This window comes from Coffea eugenioides, chromosome 6 (genome assembly GCF_003713205.1).
Source record: "Coffea eugenioides isolate CCC68of chromosome 6, Ceug_1.0, whole genome shotgun sequence".
NCBI lineage: Eukaryota > Viridiplantae > Streptophyta > Magnoliopsida > Gentianales > Rubiaceae > Coffea > Coffea eugenioides.
In genome coordinates this window covers 9,624,652-9,639,862 of record NC_040040.1, presented here as the reverse complement: position 1 = coordinate 9,639,862, position 15,211 = coordinate 9,624,652, and the positions used below count along the sequence as shown (strand labels likewise).

The window sequence follows — 15,211 nt, the reverse complement described above, 5'->3', positions numbered from 1 at the left end:
ACCCAAAAAAAAAAAAAAAAAGAAGAACAAATGGGTGGGAATATTTATCTGAGGCCTAAACAAACAAATCAGTTTACGCACAATTTATCTGAGGGTAAGTGTTAGGAATATCAGATTAATTTTACTGTCCGACACTTACCGATGCATGGAATTCATCAAGAGAAAAAATTTTTAAAAAAGAGAAAATTATATTCAGATCCCAGTGTGCATTATATAGAAGATATACATTCACTTTGTTTGGAAATTGGGGATTATTTGTAAAATTTTATCTCATCAACATATTTTTTAATTATATTTTTATTTCACTGGTTAGTTTGTTTGGATAGAGTATTATTTGGAATAATTACTGTAGCACTCTTTATGATGTGATGTATGTGAAATAAAAAGGTAATTGAATATCCAAACTCTCTAACGTGTCAGATAAAAAGTGTGTTGCAATACTTTTATTAAAAAAAACTATTCAAAAGAATTTACTATTCAAACTGTACTGTACTGTTCGGCGTGTGAATCCCATTAACCACCTTATTGGTAGGCCTACTGTGTGTATCTATGGATTTTTTTTTAACTTTTTCATTCTTCCTTTTTTTTTTTTTCCTTTGACAACCTCCTTAATTGCTCAAATCCGAAGATATCCATTGATATTTGAATTTTAATGGTAAAAATGCTGCTGCAAAAATTTTACTTATGGCTAGTTTGGGAGGAAGGAAATGAATTGAAAAGGATTATAAACTTTTTCTATTATTTGAGAGCAAAAATAAGAAGGAAAGAAAAGATATGAAAATATTTCACTTTCCTCTGTGTTTTGGAAAACTTTCTGTCCAAAGTAGGGTGGAAAAGGAAGGGAAGCTTAAGTAAAATTTTTAATATGATAATATTGCCCTGAAATTATGATACAAAAAATTTTAATTTCCAATCAGATGAGTCTCTCAACTTACTTAATTCACATTTATTTACAAAAAGAACAAATTTGTAAGGTAATTTATTTGTATATTTTTTTCAGTTGTTTTTAACTTCCAAAATAAAAGAAATTATTTACCTTCTCTTCTTTTCTTGAAATTAAGATAGGAGCTTGAATCCTTTTCCGTCTTTTCTTTTACTGTATTTTCTAACTTCTCTTTTTCTCTTCTTTTCTTTTCTATTCTAAACTCCCAAACTAAGCTAATAATTAGAGTACTAATTTCCCAGTATCGTACAAGGACTGATTTAAGGAAAGCAAATCTAAAAGCACATGGACGTGCATTTCGTAATTATAACTTGCTGCCTTCGAGATCATAGCTAACTGACGACCCCACATAGGAAAAAGAAAAAACTTCCCGTACCCGTGGGAACGGAATATTAGTGCATGATCACTTTTTACTTTTGAGTGACATTTGAGGAAAATATCTACCGACATGTCTTATCGAGGGGTAACATCATAACTGGGGAGTTTTGTCTGTTTTCCTTTTTGGCCTTTCTTCTTCCTCGCATGAAAGACTGTTCGTGCCTAATCACCACCAACCTTTGTCTCCCGCTAAAAATTTGTCATAATATTGGGCGACTTTCATTAGCCATAAAAAAAAAATAAAAAGACTTTTCGTAAGTCGATTACTCTTGGGATTCGCCCCAAAAAGAGACGAAAGAACATGTTGGATTATTGCGAGTTTGCTCCGAAAAATTATTATATTTTTTTTATGAACACATCTATCTATCACTTTTTTATCTCATATATATTAAATCGTTATAATAATTTTTTTACAAAAAATTCAGAAAAACACCTTCCAAACGGAGCCCAAGTAAATATCCCGTTTGAGTGAGGTGAATATCCAATAATACATCATAAATATACTCCTTTTTTATTCTATAATTATCTCCCTTAGATGCCTAGAGGGAAATATATTTTCTGATTTTAGACATGGAGTTTTTAATGTTTCTGTTTCCTTCTGCATTTAGATTATAAACTTTTTAAATAATCAAAGAAAAAAAGAGTTAAAATTCAAAGTTATTTTTTGATAATTTTAATCATTCTACATATAGGGAAGTCGAGCGCACTACTGACATTAACATAAATATTTTCACGCTTACAAACTTCAAAAAAACAAAAAAGAAGAAGCCAAAAAAAAAAAATAGTTGCAGAATGGGGGGCTAAAATAAAGCATTCCGGAGGACTGATGGTACAACTAGCGTTGGATATTCGTTGGTGCTGGTGTTTGTGGCATGAAGATTGCAGAGAGCAGAACCCGCCACTCTCCAAGCAAAACTGCATTTGCTAATACATCCTCGACCTATGGCATGATCATAGCTCACATGGTAGATGGCAAGCGCCTCGTTATTGATTTCTTCCATCTTCTTCTTACTTTCCTGCAACTCTGCCGCTTCATACAGCAACTACACGAGCAAAAAATCTTCATTTCAGCCAACTATTCAATCCTCTATCCTATCCATTTCGCTAGGAGTAATTATTTACCAACCTCCTTGTATTTCTTGATCACTCTGTCTGCGGCCTTGTTCTTCAAATCGTCGGCGGCGGGATTTTGTTCCAATGCGTCTCGCATCTCATACCGGTAATCATCGTACCTCGCCCTCCACATGCTCAGGTGCTCTTCAGGGATGCGTGAATTGAAACAAGGCAGCTTCCATATTTCTAGCAGAAAATAATATAATATGCCCAAATGATGGATACTACTTCAATTTCTTCTAGTCAAGAAACAAAGAAAATAGAAAAAATGTAGGAGCGAAGACGGTCACAAACCCACAATTCTCAACGTTGCATTTCACTACAAAGTGTTTCATCAACCTAAACATCCCGAGTGTATATTTTTGCACGACCTTTTTACTTCGATTAATACTAATTTTTACCTCCAATAGAGCGCCTTTCAGATTGAAACTGCTCAGTCTGATCGAAGATATCCCCCAGGATGGATGTAGAATGGTAGCTGTTTCCTTTTCCCATATAGTGTGGATAACTTTTTGCTATCAGGTCGTTGGGAACATTTACCTGTTTCAGAAAAGCAGGAAGGATACGCTGAGGAAAATGAATGTTGGTGGACAGACTAACAATCCCTCGTCAGATAATAATTATTCTCCTCCCCTTCAAAGGAGAAGGGCAACAAAAAAGGAAAAAAAAAAAAAGTCCTCCATCTGCCAACTATTTGTACGTAAAGTTGCATGTAGGATAAGCATATAAAAACATGTAAATGGAAGCCAAAACATCTTCTTCACTGAAGCAAAGATAAGTGGTCGAACGCTCAATTCACCATTTGATTGTACTTGGGAACTGGCATTTTTTGGTATCACGACAAACCAAACATGGAACCAGAGCTTTGAAAGGGTTGCCCATTCACATGACTCACAAATGGGTGCACCTAACCAAAGCATTGAACTAAGAAGTGTGTAATTCCGCGATCAAATTCCATGAAAAAAGGCATGTCAAGATCATAAAAAATTAAGAAAGCTATCCACAAGGCCAAAACACGTTGAATAAAAATGCCAAGAAAATTCTCAAGTGCTGAAGCTTACCTTCTTTCCGCTTTTGGGTGCATCTAATGCATCATAATATATGTCAACCAATTTAAGTATCTTTTGCCTTAGACCATCTGTGTCACCAGCATTTTCATCCCGAAGTACCAAAAGACAATCCATGAATGCGAGCCAGCTATCAGCAGCAACAGCCATGTTAAAGCTGAAACAGCAAATCATTTGAACCATTCACAACATACAAACATCACATAATGAGCCAGCAAACATAACGCGTGATTTAACTGGTCAAAAAAAAAAATGTCATAGGAGTAACAAACAATAATGTACATGATACAACTAGAGATGCTCAAGGAGTGCTTCTTTAACTAACAGCACAGATTCGTCCAAAAACATTCCAACATCCCATGGTCTCCTGGTTCATACTCAACAGAAAACTTTTCTCCAAACAAGTAACTCATATCCTTTCGGTAATACCACAGATCTAGGTTCATGCATCTATAAAGGTATCAGATTTGAGATTGTTGAAAGTTTTAATTACGTCTACCTCTGTATGTGTTTATAATGAGCACATAGCCTGCATACCTTGGCTTCTGCTTCTCTAGAAAGAGTCGAAAAAGCTCATATTCTAATGCTTCAGCTGAAAAATCACTGGGCTTCTTGTTTTCTGCTGGTGGAGATGAATACACTCGAGTCCATGGTTCACTGGCTCTAAAGTACTTCAAAAGCTGAAATATAAAAAGTGGTGGACAAACTTCAACAACTTCTGTCATATCCAGAAGAGTACGAACTATAGTAATTATCATTAAGACAAGGAAGCTCATAAGTAGATGTAGACCAGATGAAATATAAAGAGAGAGGCAGATCCTTCGACAAAAATGCAATTTCCTGGATCCGCGAAAAGTTTGCAATTAAAGCATAATGTCCGTCGAGTAAAAAAACTATCAACATGAGCTTTAACCACAATACTTGGCCTCATGATTTTTTATTTTTTAGAAAAAAGGAAGAAAAGAAGCCAACGGATTGATATCTTGGCTACTTCTAAACAGCCACCATATTGTTTACATATCTATCACCCAAATATTGTAGTGCTCTCTTTATCTGTCTCTTTGTCTCTCTCTGAAAAATTCAACATAGACTAAATCATCACATTAAGCACATCAGCTCCATAATAAGCATTCAAAAAGTGAAGTGCATCTTGATATAAGGGATAGGTTTAAAGGCTTATATCAGTACCAACCTGCGGGTTTCTGGAAACCCAATACATATCACCATCAAAATCTCCATTGGCAATTTCATTTGCTACTGATCTCTGTCCTTTGGTGGAGAAAAATATGCCAAATTTGGCATTACCAATTACGTCTTCCAACTCCTTCACATACACTGCTTCAAGGACATGTATGTCACCAAAGTGAAGACCAGGATTTCTGTATACTAGTACCTTTCCTGATATTTGCCCATTCTCCCTAATAGACAGGAATATAGATGTTAACATTCAGATAAGATGCTACATACCTGCAAAAACACACTTCTTGATTATGGTACAAAATAGACGAACAATCTCAGTAGAGGAGAAAACAAGAAGTTCAAAACTCAACCAGATTATCGAAAAAGATATGAAATGCTTGCAAGGACAATTCCTCGCTCCCGTGAATGACACCTACAAAATGTGCCTGAATTGTAAAATGCGCAACTAACAAGAAACCAAGTAGTCCACATACAAGATCACACAGACTTCATTAGCTTTCAACAGGCCCGTTGGATCAGCTGTTCCCATCACGTAAAAGCTTTCACTAATGGGGAGCTTTCCTTTTTTAAGTGATCTCCTCTCAAAATTTGCCAGTTTAGCTAAACGATCCTGAAGGTGAGGCTCACTGAGAGGCACTCCAGCTAATATCATTCTTGCGGTAGTCCAACCATCATCCATCTCTCCATTTCTGATAGAAACTGCAACATCAATTGCCCCCAAGAGAGATACTTTTCAATGTTGTTTGTATAGAAGGTTTTTTTTTTCAAAATTTGGCAATTGGTGGTGACTGTTGAAGTAAAATAACATAAAAAAGATTCTGAGTGGAACAACTATTTGAAAGACATCATCATCCATCTTTGGCCAAGAGAGTTTTATAAATCCTCATCAATCAAAGGAGAGCATGTAAAATGATTGGTCCTCTAAAGCAAATATGGCAGATAAGATTCAGATCTGCAATACCTTTAAGCGCTGCATGCAAGTTTGTAAATAACGCTTGCGTCTCTTCAAGAACATTTCTCAAAATATCCAGGAAAAAGTTTCTTGGCACTCCTCCATAGCTCAGTAGAGCAATCAAATTTTTTGATAGCTGGCATCTCCTTGGTTTATGGCTGAAATATGAAAAACAAAAGTTTCATGATCACTAATCAAACTTGTAATTAGATGCATCACATTGCATTGTTCTCTCTTCAATCTTTAAATTGCAGTTTAACACCTTTAAGTAGCAAGCAAAGCTGGTTGCAACCTAGGTATAGATATGACATAAGAGTTGATTAATGTAAAACATTGAATTAATTAAAACAGTCAGATAAATCATAACCTTGTCAGCTGCAGCAAACTAAAGCTTGGATTATTAAGAACATGAACTGTAAGCCAGAATGACAAAATTTTGCACTAGTTTGAGTTCAACCCAAATTAAAGCACAGATCAATCGATTTTCTAATAAAATGAAAGCAGTATAAAGAGCAACAACTTAATACTTCATGCACTGAACTTCACTAAACTGCAGCAGTATAAAGAGCAAAAGGAATAAAGATCACTCAGGAGAGGAAGACACCTTATTGCTACAATTTCAAGTGAGTCAAATGTTGGAGTAACAGGACACCTGATATCCCTCTCGACCTTCACCATGGAGGATCTGATCTGAATTGTTCCTGCATCAAGCTTAAATTTGACAAGGATAAATCGGTAATGTCTGGTGTCAAATTCAACAGACAAACTGGCATATAGCTTTAACAGCAAACAAATCCCATTTATAACGGTTGATACAATTTGATAAATTTCCTTCTTTTATGGGATGGTTTTTGTCGCCTGCCCCCGCGGGGGGGGGGGGAGGACTGACTAATTGCTTAAACATCTTCTATAAGACCCAGAACTATGAGTTGGGTATCACCATTAAAGTAGAGGAGCACTGACTAAACATCTTCTACAAAACCCATAACTCTGAGTTGGTTATCACCATTCTCACCATGAAAGTGAAATTCTACACATCAACGTGAATCACAGGCAAAGAAATGACAGGACTGCTCAATGCAGCAAACCTTGAAAAGTAAATGTTGGACCACATTCCTGGAAAAGTTATCCAAAAAGTGGCAACGTAACTGCAAGTATTGTTCTTCTATTCTAATGTAAGATTTAGGGTTGTTCAAAGACTGGTGTCATCTTATGTGCAAATCGTTGGATATTCTTTTCTCAGTGCAAGGATAATTGTTCCATGTAGATAGGAAGAAGCAAATATGGGCTTAAAGGAAAACACAAGCAAGTCAGAAGGCATAAGAGCCGGACTGTCTCTCTCCAAACCACTTGAGACAGAGACCGAGTGCAAACTTTTTCTGTCCACGAAGATCCCACCAGAACACTCCAAGACCAATATCATGTCACATACAGAAGGCACCACTGTCCTTGTAAACAAGACAAGTGCAAAAAATAATTGGCATTATACAACACTACGAAGAAAAGATAGAAAGTACCTTTCTATTGACAAGAAGTGTTCCCTTGACTGCCAAACCTCTACTGAACAGACGGCACTGCATCAGTAGAGGCTACAACAAAAAGGTAAAAAGAAGAGTTTACAATCATATCCCCACTGAGAGGGGGAAAAATCAACTGAGAAATTCCCAAAACAATAGAACAAAGAAAGTAATAGATTTAAGCTTGTACCGGTTTCCTATTCCAGTCTTCCACTCTTCTTTCTTGATGCAGCACATCCTCAAATTCAACAAAAATAGTCCAGTAAGAAAAGAACAAGTGAATAAAACTTGAAAGACACATAAACAGGTTTAAAAAGAAAGTTCAAGACAAAAACACACCAGGCCACCATACGATTGTATTTGAATTAAAGACAAGGCAGTTTATGAGATCAACTCAGCACATTTCCATGCCGAATACTTCTACTATGCCATTTGCTCGCCTAGAGGCTTTTGCAGTCATACTATATAATGGTCATCTCTATACTCCAACTCATAGCGCTTTAAAAGTTGTAGCAGTATTAAAAGCCCATTCCATTGCTTTAATTTTTCTTCCCACTTTTCAACCAGGTTCCAAATCCAAGAGTCAACTTTCCCATATGAGCATCTGTTACGTGTATCATTTTGTGGAAGAAAGAATGGTCACAGCTATAAGGATCACCCCCTACCTTGAATCTTAGATGTTTTGGGTTCGCCACAGTTCATTGTTTTGCTTCACAAGCTACTTTCTTTGCTTGCAATTCAAGTTGGAAACCATGAATGTATGCATGATTATATGTTCAACGGAACAACCACATGTACGAAGCTTATGATAGAGTTTACCAGCAGTCACAAGAAGTAAAAACATAGGACGAAACAGAAAAGAACTGCAACATGACATAAAAGGCTCAATAGGATCCTATAATCTTACGTGATACTTTCGTTCTCATCTTGAACGTTTTCAATCTTTAATCCATCATTGAAAATCAGTTGCAATATTAATTTGATAATCCCCTTGAATCACGTGCTAACAAAGTGCTGTCCAGCCCTTCTAAACTGGGACACAGTTTCCTATAGTTTTTCAAACTTGACAGTAAAAGAACCATTGCTTGAGCACTACTGAAATTCTGTATCACATCAGCAGAATGATAGTTATCATGTTTTATAATTACAATTATGTAGGCACCCTGTTGGCATAACTAGATAAGGTCGCACTATCCAGAAATTCAGCCCACAAGAATTGTCATCTTCAGACAAATCTCATCGCACATTTTAACTACTACTGATCAATTTAATTGAGAAAAGAAAAGAACTTTGTCTCCTAAGCACTTCTTAAATTTGCTCTCAGATCAACAACCTAAGAACATCTGTTATCATGGCACTACAGCTTATTTCAGACATGTTTTTCCTATTCAAAATTATCTCTAAATCCTTGAATTCGAATTAAACATTTGGGCGATCTAGACATTCAAACTCTTCATTGTCTAAACAATCTTTTGACCCTAACATAAGGAAGCTAGTCTTTGACCCTTTGAACAATCATTTAGTAAAAGGTGGATACGCTAACAGTTTAGTTTACAAGCATAGCATGTCACCTCAAAATCGTTATCCTTCAAAAATTTTGCACTGCAAAAATTTTGGGGACACTTCAGAGCTAAATCTTCTGAGATGAAACCAGTTCCATCTGTGAGTACAAGCACTTCTCCATCTTCATCACGGATTTCATCACCATTTTCATCCTACAATTGATGGAATTTCAAAATACAATAAATAATTCTTTAGTAGAAGCAAATTTCTTGTATACAAGCAAGTGATGGCAATGAATGAAAGGAAGCAAATATTATACATGACAAGGTATATCTTCAATTGTCTCAATAACAATGCTAGACAGATCAACAGGAAGTTTAATTGTTTTCGACAATATCAGCGAAAACCTGCATTAAAAGGTATCAAGTGTTACTACTTGTAAGGTTCTAAGATTTGGTCATTGATGAAGTTAAGGAATCTTACCTTGCCATGTATTTTGCCAAGCTAGATACCATATGAACGTGCATAAAATGGCATCTAGCTTTGTTTAAGTTCGATGGACACAAACTATATGATTCACTATTACCACGAGCAGCAATAGAGTCATAATTAACAAAATAGCATCTAACAGCAGGAGAAAGTGAAGTCTTATCCTTCTCCATCTCCTTTTGTTTCTTGGTACCTTTGCTTTCATCTTTAATAACTGCAAAATAAAGATAAAAAAATACCTAATACTGGTAAGTCATTTAGCCTTCCAAAAGATCATATAAGCAAGTAAATTATTATTAAAAGAAAAGTTCAATACTTGTAAGTCAAAGAGAAGACACAATAGGCATTAAGGTTTGGTTTCGCACTTTCAACAGGTATATAATTACCAAGAATATTCTGGGTACAAAGCAGCTTAAAGTAGAGCAATGTAATTAACAAAGAAAGGAACAGAGAACATTTAAGCATTTCTGATCAGGAAAAGGAGGGAAAACCTCACCAAAAAATTTGTAACATCTCAAACCAACAAGGATTCCTTCCTTTAAAATCCTGTCAATAGAACTCCTTCCATCTTCAGCAAACTTGACAATTAGTATATTGTCGTCTCCTAATGTTCTTTGCAGATGAGTTGATGTAGTATCCAAACAAGGTCCCTGAACAACACAAATTTAACATATGTGTTACAGCAATAAGAAGACAGATAGAAGCTTCGCTTCCAATTTTAAGATTGAGCATTCAAGTTCATAATGTCATTATGGCAAACATGACACTGTACTACATTGACAGATAAGCCATGGTGAATATACCAACCCCCCCCCCCCCCCTCCTCTCCCGGGGCTAAAACACATGCATATATACAATTCAGAGAAGAGAGCTTGTAAATTACCAGCTAGTTGAAGCATTTTTACAGGCTTGCCTGGAACATGAGAAATGAATTGTTTGCCTTCTACTTCATCATTTGTGAAGCAGATCAAATTTTAGACTTGTAGTTTGCCAGCTACTCTTGTTTTCATCACTTGTTTGACAAATAGCCCGTAAAATAGTAGACATATTATATTATATTTTATATATATATATATTTGAAAATGTGAGGGACAAAATTGGTCTTTTCGTCTTTCAAATTTGGAGGGGAAGAATCTTATTTCTGGTTTTGAATTGGCCCTCATATAATATGTGTGTCAGTGTGGCTGGGACATGAGACTTTGAGCTTGAAGGTTGATTGGAATTGCATTGTGGGACAAAAATGGTGCATTTTCAAAAATTTAGGGATGATTTTGCATTATTTTAAATGTGGGAATGAAAAAAAAAATCTAAAATAGTGAAGGATGACTTGGGTAAGTTTCCCATGTGTACATATTTGAAATAAAAAATTGACCAAAACAAAAGGAAGGAAAAAATTTGACAAATAAATTATTACTCCAACGGAAAATGAGAACATACTGAATTTATGGTCAGGATGTTTTTACGTGACCTTTACGAGGATAAGCTATTATGGGCTGTGCCTTAGGCAAAAATCAAAACCAGAAGATAAAATTCTACCGCCTCCAAAATTAAAAGAGAAAATGACGGACTTTGTCCCGCACATTTAAAACAAAAAAATAAATCTAATTATAAGGACGCAAAACCATGGCCTTGTCACAAAAGACAAGGTGGTTTCTCATGGAAGTACAACCATCACAAAAGTTTGTTTTAGAGTGGCAGGTGATGACGGATATGGCTTCCGCAAGACAAAATAGTACTCCCTCCGTCCCATTTTCTTAGTCTTGATTTTTTTTTCACACAGATTAAGAAAGTGTAATTAATTTGGTTGGAAACATAAATTTAGATTAATAATTTCCTAAAATACCCTTATGCTAATGCATTTATCTATGTATTGGAAAAGCTCAATGCATTTAATATAGTGGGTTAGTATTTAATGACAATGTATTAATAACAAGTTATTTAATAAGGGTATTTTAGGCAACTTGAAAGATTACTACATTCCTTAATGGGAAAATGGACTACAATTTGGGACAGACGAAAAAGGAAAACAAGACTAAGAAAACGGGACGGAGGGAGTATATAAAGTATTGGGAAAACTGCAAACAAAGAAAATTGCAGGGTGCAGTAAAGCAAGAAAATAGTAATTTGTTTAATAAAAAAACCTTAGTAGATGCTTTTCTCTTTATTCTACAAACACGAACCTTAAAAGAACAACTTCCATCTGCGTATACGTAACAATAATACCGATGCGTTTTCCCGGTATCCCACTCGGTGCTCTGCAAGACCAACAGATTAAACAGTGATGGTAAATGCTATCAAACTAGCAGAAGAACAACACTGAGAAGGTCTGCTCCAAACCAATAATGTCATTGGTCAAATTGCACACCAATTACCAAACATGATTTTCCATCAATTTTTCATCCTTGCGAAATTTCAAGTTTACACAATTGAAACACCGAGTTAATTTGTACTCAATGATCAGATGATGACCGTGCAGAAATATGAGCAATTATGAATCCCAAAAAATAAAAATAAAAAAGGACAGAACTTCGAATGGAAGCTTCACCTGTCTTCTATCAGCTGGAACGTATCGCTTTCCATAAGCATCCCAGATGCGGGATTCAAAATTACCCATCGGGAGATCTTTCATCTCCAAAATTTTGTCTGCATCATCATCACTGACAACATCTTCGAACTTTCTCCTGCAAATGAAACTGGCTCAGTCAGAAACTGCTACAGTGTTAACAAACAGGGTTTAATACTGGAATTAAAGAATTAACCGACCTTCCAATGTAACTGTAAATTAAGAATAGCTTTCTGTACTCCAGTTTACTAGTTAAGATAGTCCTCTGGTAGCTGAAAACCTCAGGAGTTATCTTCTCCTCATTACACTCAGGTTCACCAGAAAACTGTAGCTGGCGACTAACTTTGCTAGCCTTTGCCATTGGTAAATTTGATGATGAGGGTGAGCCCACATGAAGGTCCAACTTCTGATAGCCAGAGCTTTCACCATCTGTATATTCATTAAAGCCCGCATCAATCAGACGACATCTCAACAGAGTGGTTCAGATATACATAGCGAATGCAGTCTACCAAATTGTTCAATGAGTCCACTGTTGACCACGAAGCAAAAAGCATTGGACGTGTTATTGCATGGAAGTTCCACTCACGAGCAACAGATATTTTAGAGGAGATTTGGCCAAAATGTTTTTAATTACGCTAATGAAGAAGTAACCCAGAAAAAAAAAATCCGAATTTGATAATACGAGTAAGATAATAAGAAGACATTCGAAAGAGTAATGATATTTGCTTGTCTAAATAAATGGCACATTTTGGAAATGATTAGACTCGAAAAAGAGCAAAAAGACTGAAATTTTTTTGGTTCGAAATGAGCACTTTTCCGGGAAATATGGAAATGCAAAAGGAGTTGCTATTAGATTTGAAGAAGCATAAGCAAGTGCCATCAGATTCGAACCAAGCCTGTTTGCCAAATTGAAGATGACAAGACGGACAAAGTCCAACTGCAGCGAAGAGCTGGAGGCTGTGGCCAAAGTTACACGAGAGACAACTCCAACGGCAGCCTAGAACTAAAAGTTCTTCTTTTTATTGTTTTTCTTTATTTCCCCGTTTTTCTTGGGTTGGAGGAAGGCACTTAAAAGAACAAAAAACAAGCTGCATACGAATAAGCAACTAAAACCAAAGGTGCAAAATAACAGGAACAGGAACCAACAAAACTGCAAGTCGTAAGAGAGTTAAAGAATGTTACTTTGGGGAGATATAGGAGAAGCAGAAGGTGATGAGGGCAAAGGGCGTTTCAGAGGAGAGAAATAGTAAGGAATAGATCCCTCTGGAGCAGCAGTAGTGGTAGCACAAGAGACTTTTGCTACTTGGCTACAACTAGCGCCAGCACCTCCACAGTCTGACTGATTGACCAAATGTGTAATGTAACCGCTCAAGGTTCGGATGGGGTTCGGGGTATTGTAAATGCTCCTCACGACATCAAGAGCAGCTTCTTCACCCACCTGTGCCAGCTTTTTCCGGGCCAAGTGATCCGGCGGATCATGGTGCTTTTCTGCGCAGATTCTGTTTATTACCTCCTCTACTTTTGGTGGAAGAGGGACTTGACCTTGAAGCGGTGGAGGTGGAGGTGGAGTCCGAAAATGATTATCCATTATTGTTTGTTGTACTGCCGGGAATGCAAGATATTTGGGGTGTAATACTCTACTAGTTCTAGTGCTAATAGGCGTCTTTGCTGCAGAGGAATGTTTTGAATTTGGGAGGGACAGAAGAGACTTTTGACTGGGAAATTGAATTCCGGGTTCTAACGATCACTTTTGTCACATAGGAGAGGACGCAGTTCTCCACTCCTTATTATATTATTATATATATAATAATAATAATATGCGGATTGTGAGCGGCACTGGGGATCTCTTATTCTTCCCGCGCCAAAAGATTAATCTTTGGACTTGGAGGCTCACGTCAGCAACTTTAATTACCCGCCAATCTTTCTTATTGTAAGATTATTTTACACTAATTAGCAATGGCTGCAAATTCTGATGCGCACAAATCCAAGGTGGTCCATCTCACAAAACAAAAGAGCAAATACTTGGGTAGACACGGTCCACGGCTGTCATCCATACTGATTAAAGTACTTGGAAACCGGCAGAATTTTGCTTTGCACAACTCCAGCTGAAGGCAGTTTCATCCGTCCTAGCATACGAAGAGGATGTTCAACCTCATAAACGAACGAACAAAAAAAAAAAAAAAGGGCTCTCTCTCCTCTACAATCAACAATTCAGATGGCTTTCCTTGGGCAGAAATTGGCTTGCAACCAAAAGATCCAGGCCTGTAACAAAATGTGAAGTAGGGAGAGATCTTTATTAGCCAACATCCGAAAGAAGCTTCTGGCGAACAGGCAAAGCTACAGCTTATGCAATATGCAGCAAGCCGTCTTTCTTTACTGTTGGCCTTCCCCTTAGCATATCAATGGATCGTGGGTCTAAATTACTAGGTCTTTCTTTTGTCAAAGCCAAAAATTTTTGGATTGCAAGAGAAAAGGGTTGCAGATTTACATGTTTCGTAGCAAAGATTTTGTAAGGGGCAGTAAGAATTGACCTTTTTTTTCGTATTACTTTCCCTCTCATTTTCCCCACGAAAGTAATTGCCTTGTTTGGATTGCTTATTTCCGTCGGAAAATATTGTCGTTTTCCGTGATCACATTTCTCAATCACCTTTTTCCCTCACATATATCAAATCGCTACAGTAATTTTTCCATGAAAAATGACGGAAAATGCAATCCAAACACAAAGCCAGGATTTTCCAAGAATTCCAGCCCATACAAAATATACAAAAAAATAAAATAAAAAAACATGAAGGTGAGACAATTAACATGGATAAGTCAAGAAACCTCTCCCTCACTGAATTGGCCAGAAGAGCTCCACCACAAATCACCAACTCTCTACGGCCCTTTCTGCCAATGTGTTTGGATAGAGTATTATTTGAAATAATTAGTATAATATATGATATGATGTATATGAGATAAAAAGATGATTAAAAATACAAAAAGGTGAATTGAAAAATGTATTTATTATTTGAAATAATTTATGAGATAGAAACGAAGGAGAAGGACAATATGATGGTGGGCACTTGAATCGTAGGAGATGAAAGGGGAAGGAGTAAATTGTCGGAGAAGACAGATATGGTTTGGATAGGAGAAGAAAGGGCAACATTGTAGTTTTCAGCCCTTTTGAGTCATATTCATGATATGGCACATTATTGGTCACTCGATCTATAGGTGGTGCTGTAAATCGGATTTATCCAAGTTTTTGCCTCTCAAAAGGACGTATGTGACTCACACTTTTTGGATTCACGTAGAATATAGCACGGTCCATGCCCGCTTGACATAAATATATAATGCATGACTAGAGCAGGTACCTAGCAACAAGTGTTAATTTTTTTTGGTAACAGTCAAACTAATTCAAGATAGTATTTAAATGCACGGAATAGTAAATATTGAGGCAATGTATTCACTGATAAATCTTAAGTAAGGTTCCTATCTAATAGGCAAGCC

The 15,211-nt window shown here is 36.5% G+C and overlaps 1 protein-coding gene across 1 annotated transcript; it reads right to left on the bottom strand.

Annotated features, from left to right (window-relative positions):
• Positions 1-1,965: 1,965 nt before the first annotated feature.
• LOC113773505 (probable RNA-dependent RNA polymerase 5) lies at positions 1,966-13,425 on the bottom strand. The gene is made up of 19 exons (XM_027318149.1): positions 12,908-13,425; positions 11,926-12,154; positions 11,708-11,843; positions 11,343-11,417; positions 9,659-9,812; positions 9,157-9,376; positions 8,993-9,080; positions 8,742-8,885; positions 7,361-7,408; positions 7,171-7,242; positions 6,258-6,364; positions 5,663-5,811; positions 5,175-5,400; positions 4,694-4,919; positions 4,039-4,181; positions 3,496-3,658; positions 2,836-2,974; positions 2,448-2,620; positions 1,966-2,364 (listed from the first exon to the last, which is right to left on the bottom strand). Exons 1-19 carry the CDS (start codon positions 13,311-13,313, stop codon positions 2,122-2,124), a joined length of 3,141 nt encoding a protein of 1,046 aa, XP_027173950.1. The 5' UTR covers positions 13,314-13,425; the 3' UTR covers positions 1,966-2,121.
• Between the last annotated feature and the right edge of the window lie 1,786 nt (positions 13,426-15,211).

What these genes read in the sequence shown, in the direction of transcription:
- LOC113773505 (XM_027318149.1), bottom strand. Translation starts at nt 13,313, where the DNA reads ATGGATAATCATTTTCGGACTCCACCTCCACCTCCACCGCTTCAAGGT. An exon ending in TTGAAGATATACCTTGTCAT is followed by an intron (nt 8,886 to 8,992) that starts GTATAATATTTG and finishes CATCAATTGTAG; the next exon opens with GATGAAAATGGTGATGAAAT. An exon ending in TGAAAGGCGCTCTATTGGAG is followed by an intron (nt 2,621 to 2,835) that starts GTAAAAATTAGT and finishes ATTTTCTGCTAG; the next exon opens with AAATATGGAAGCTGCCTTGT.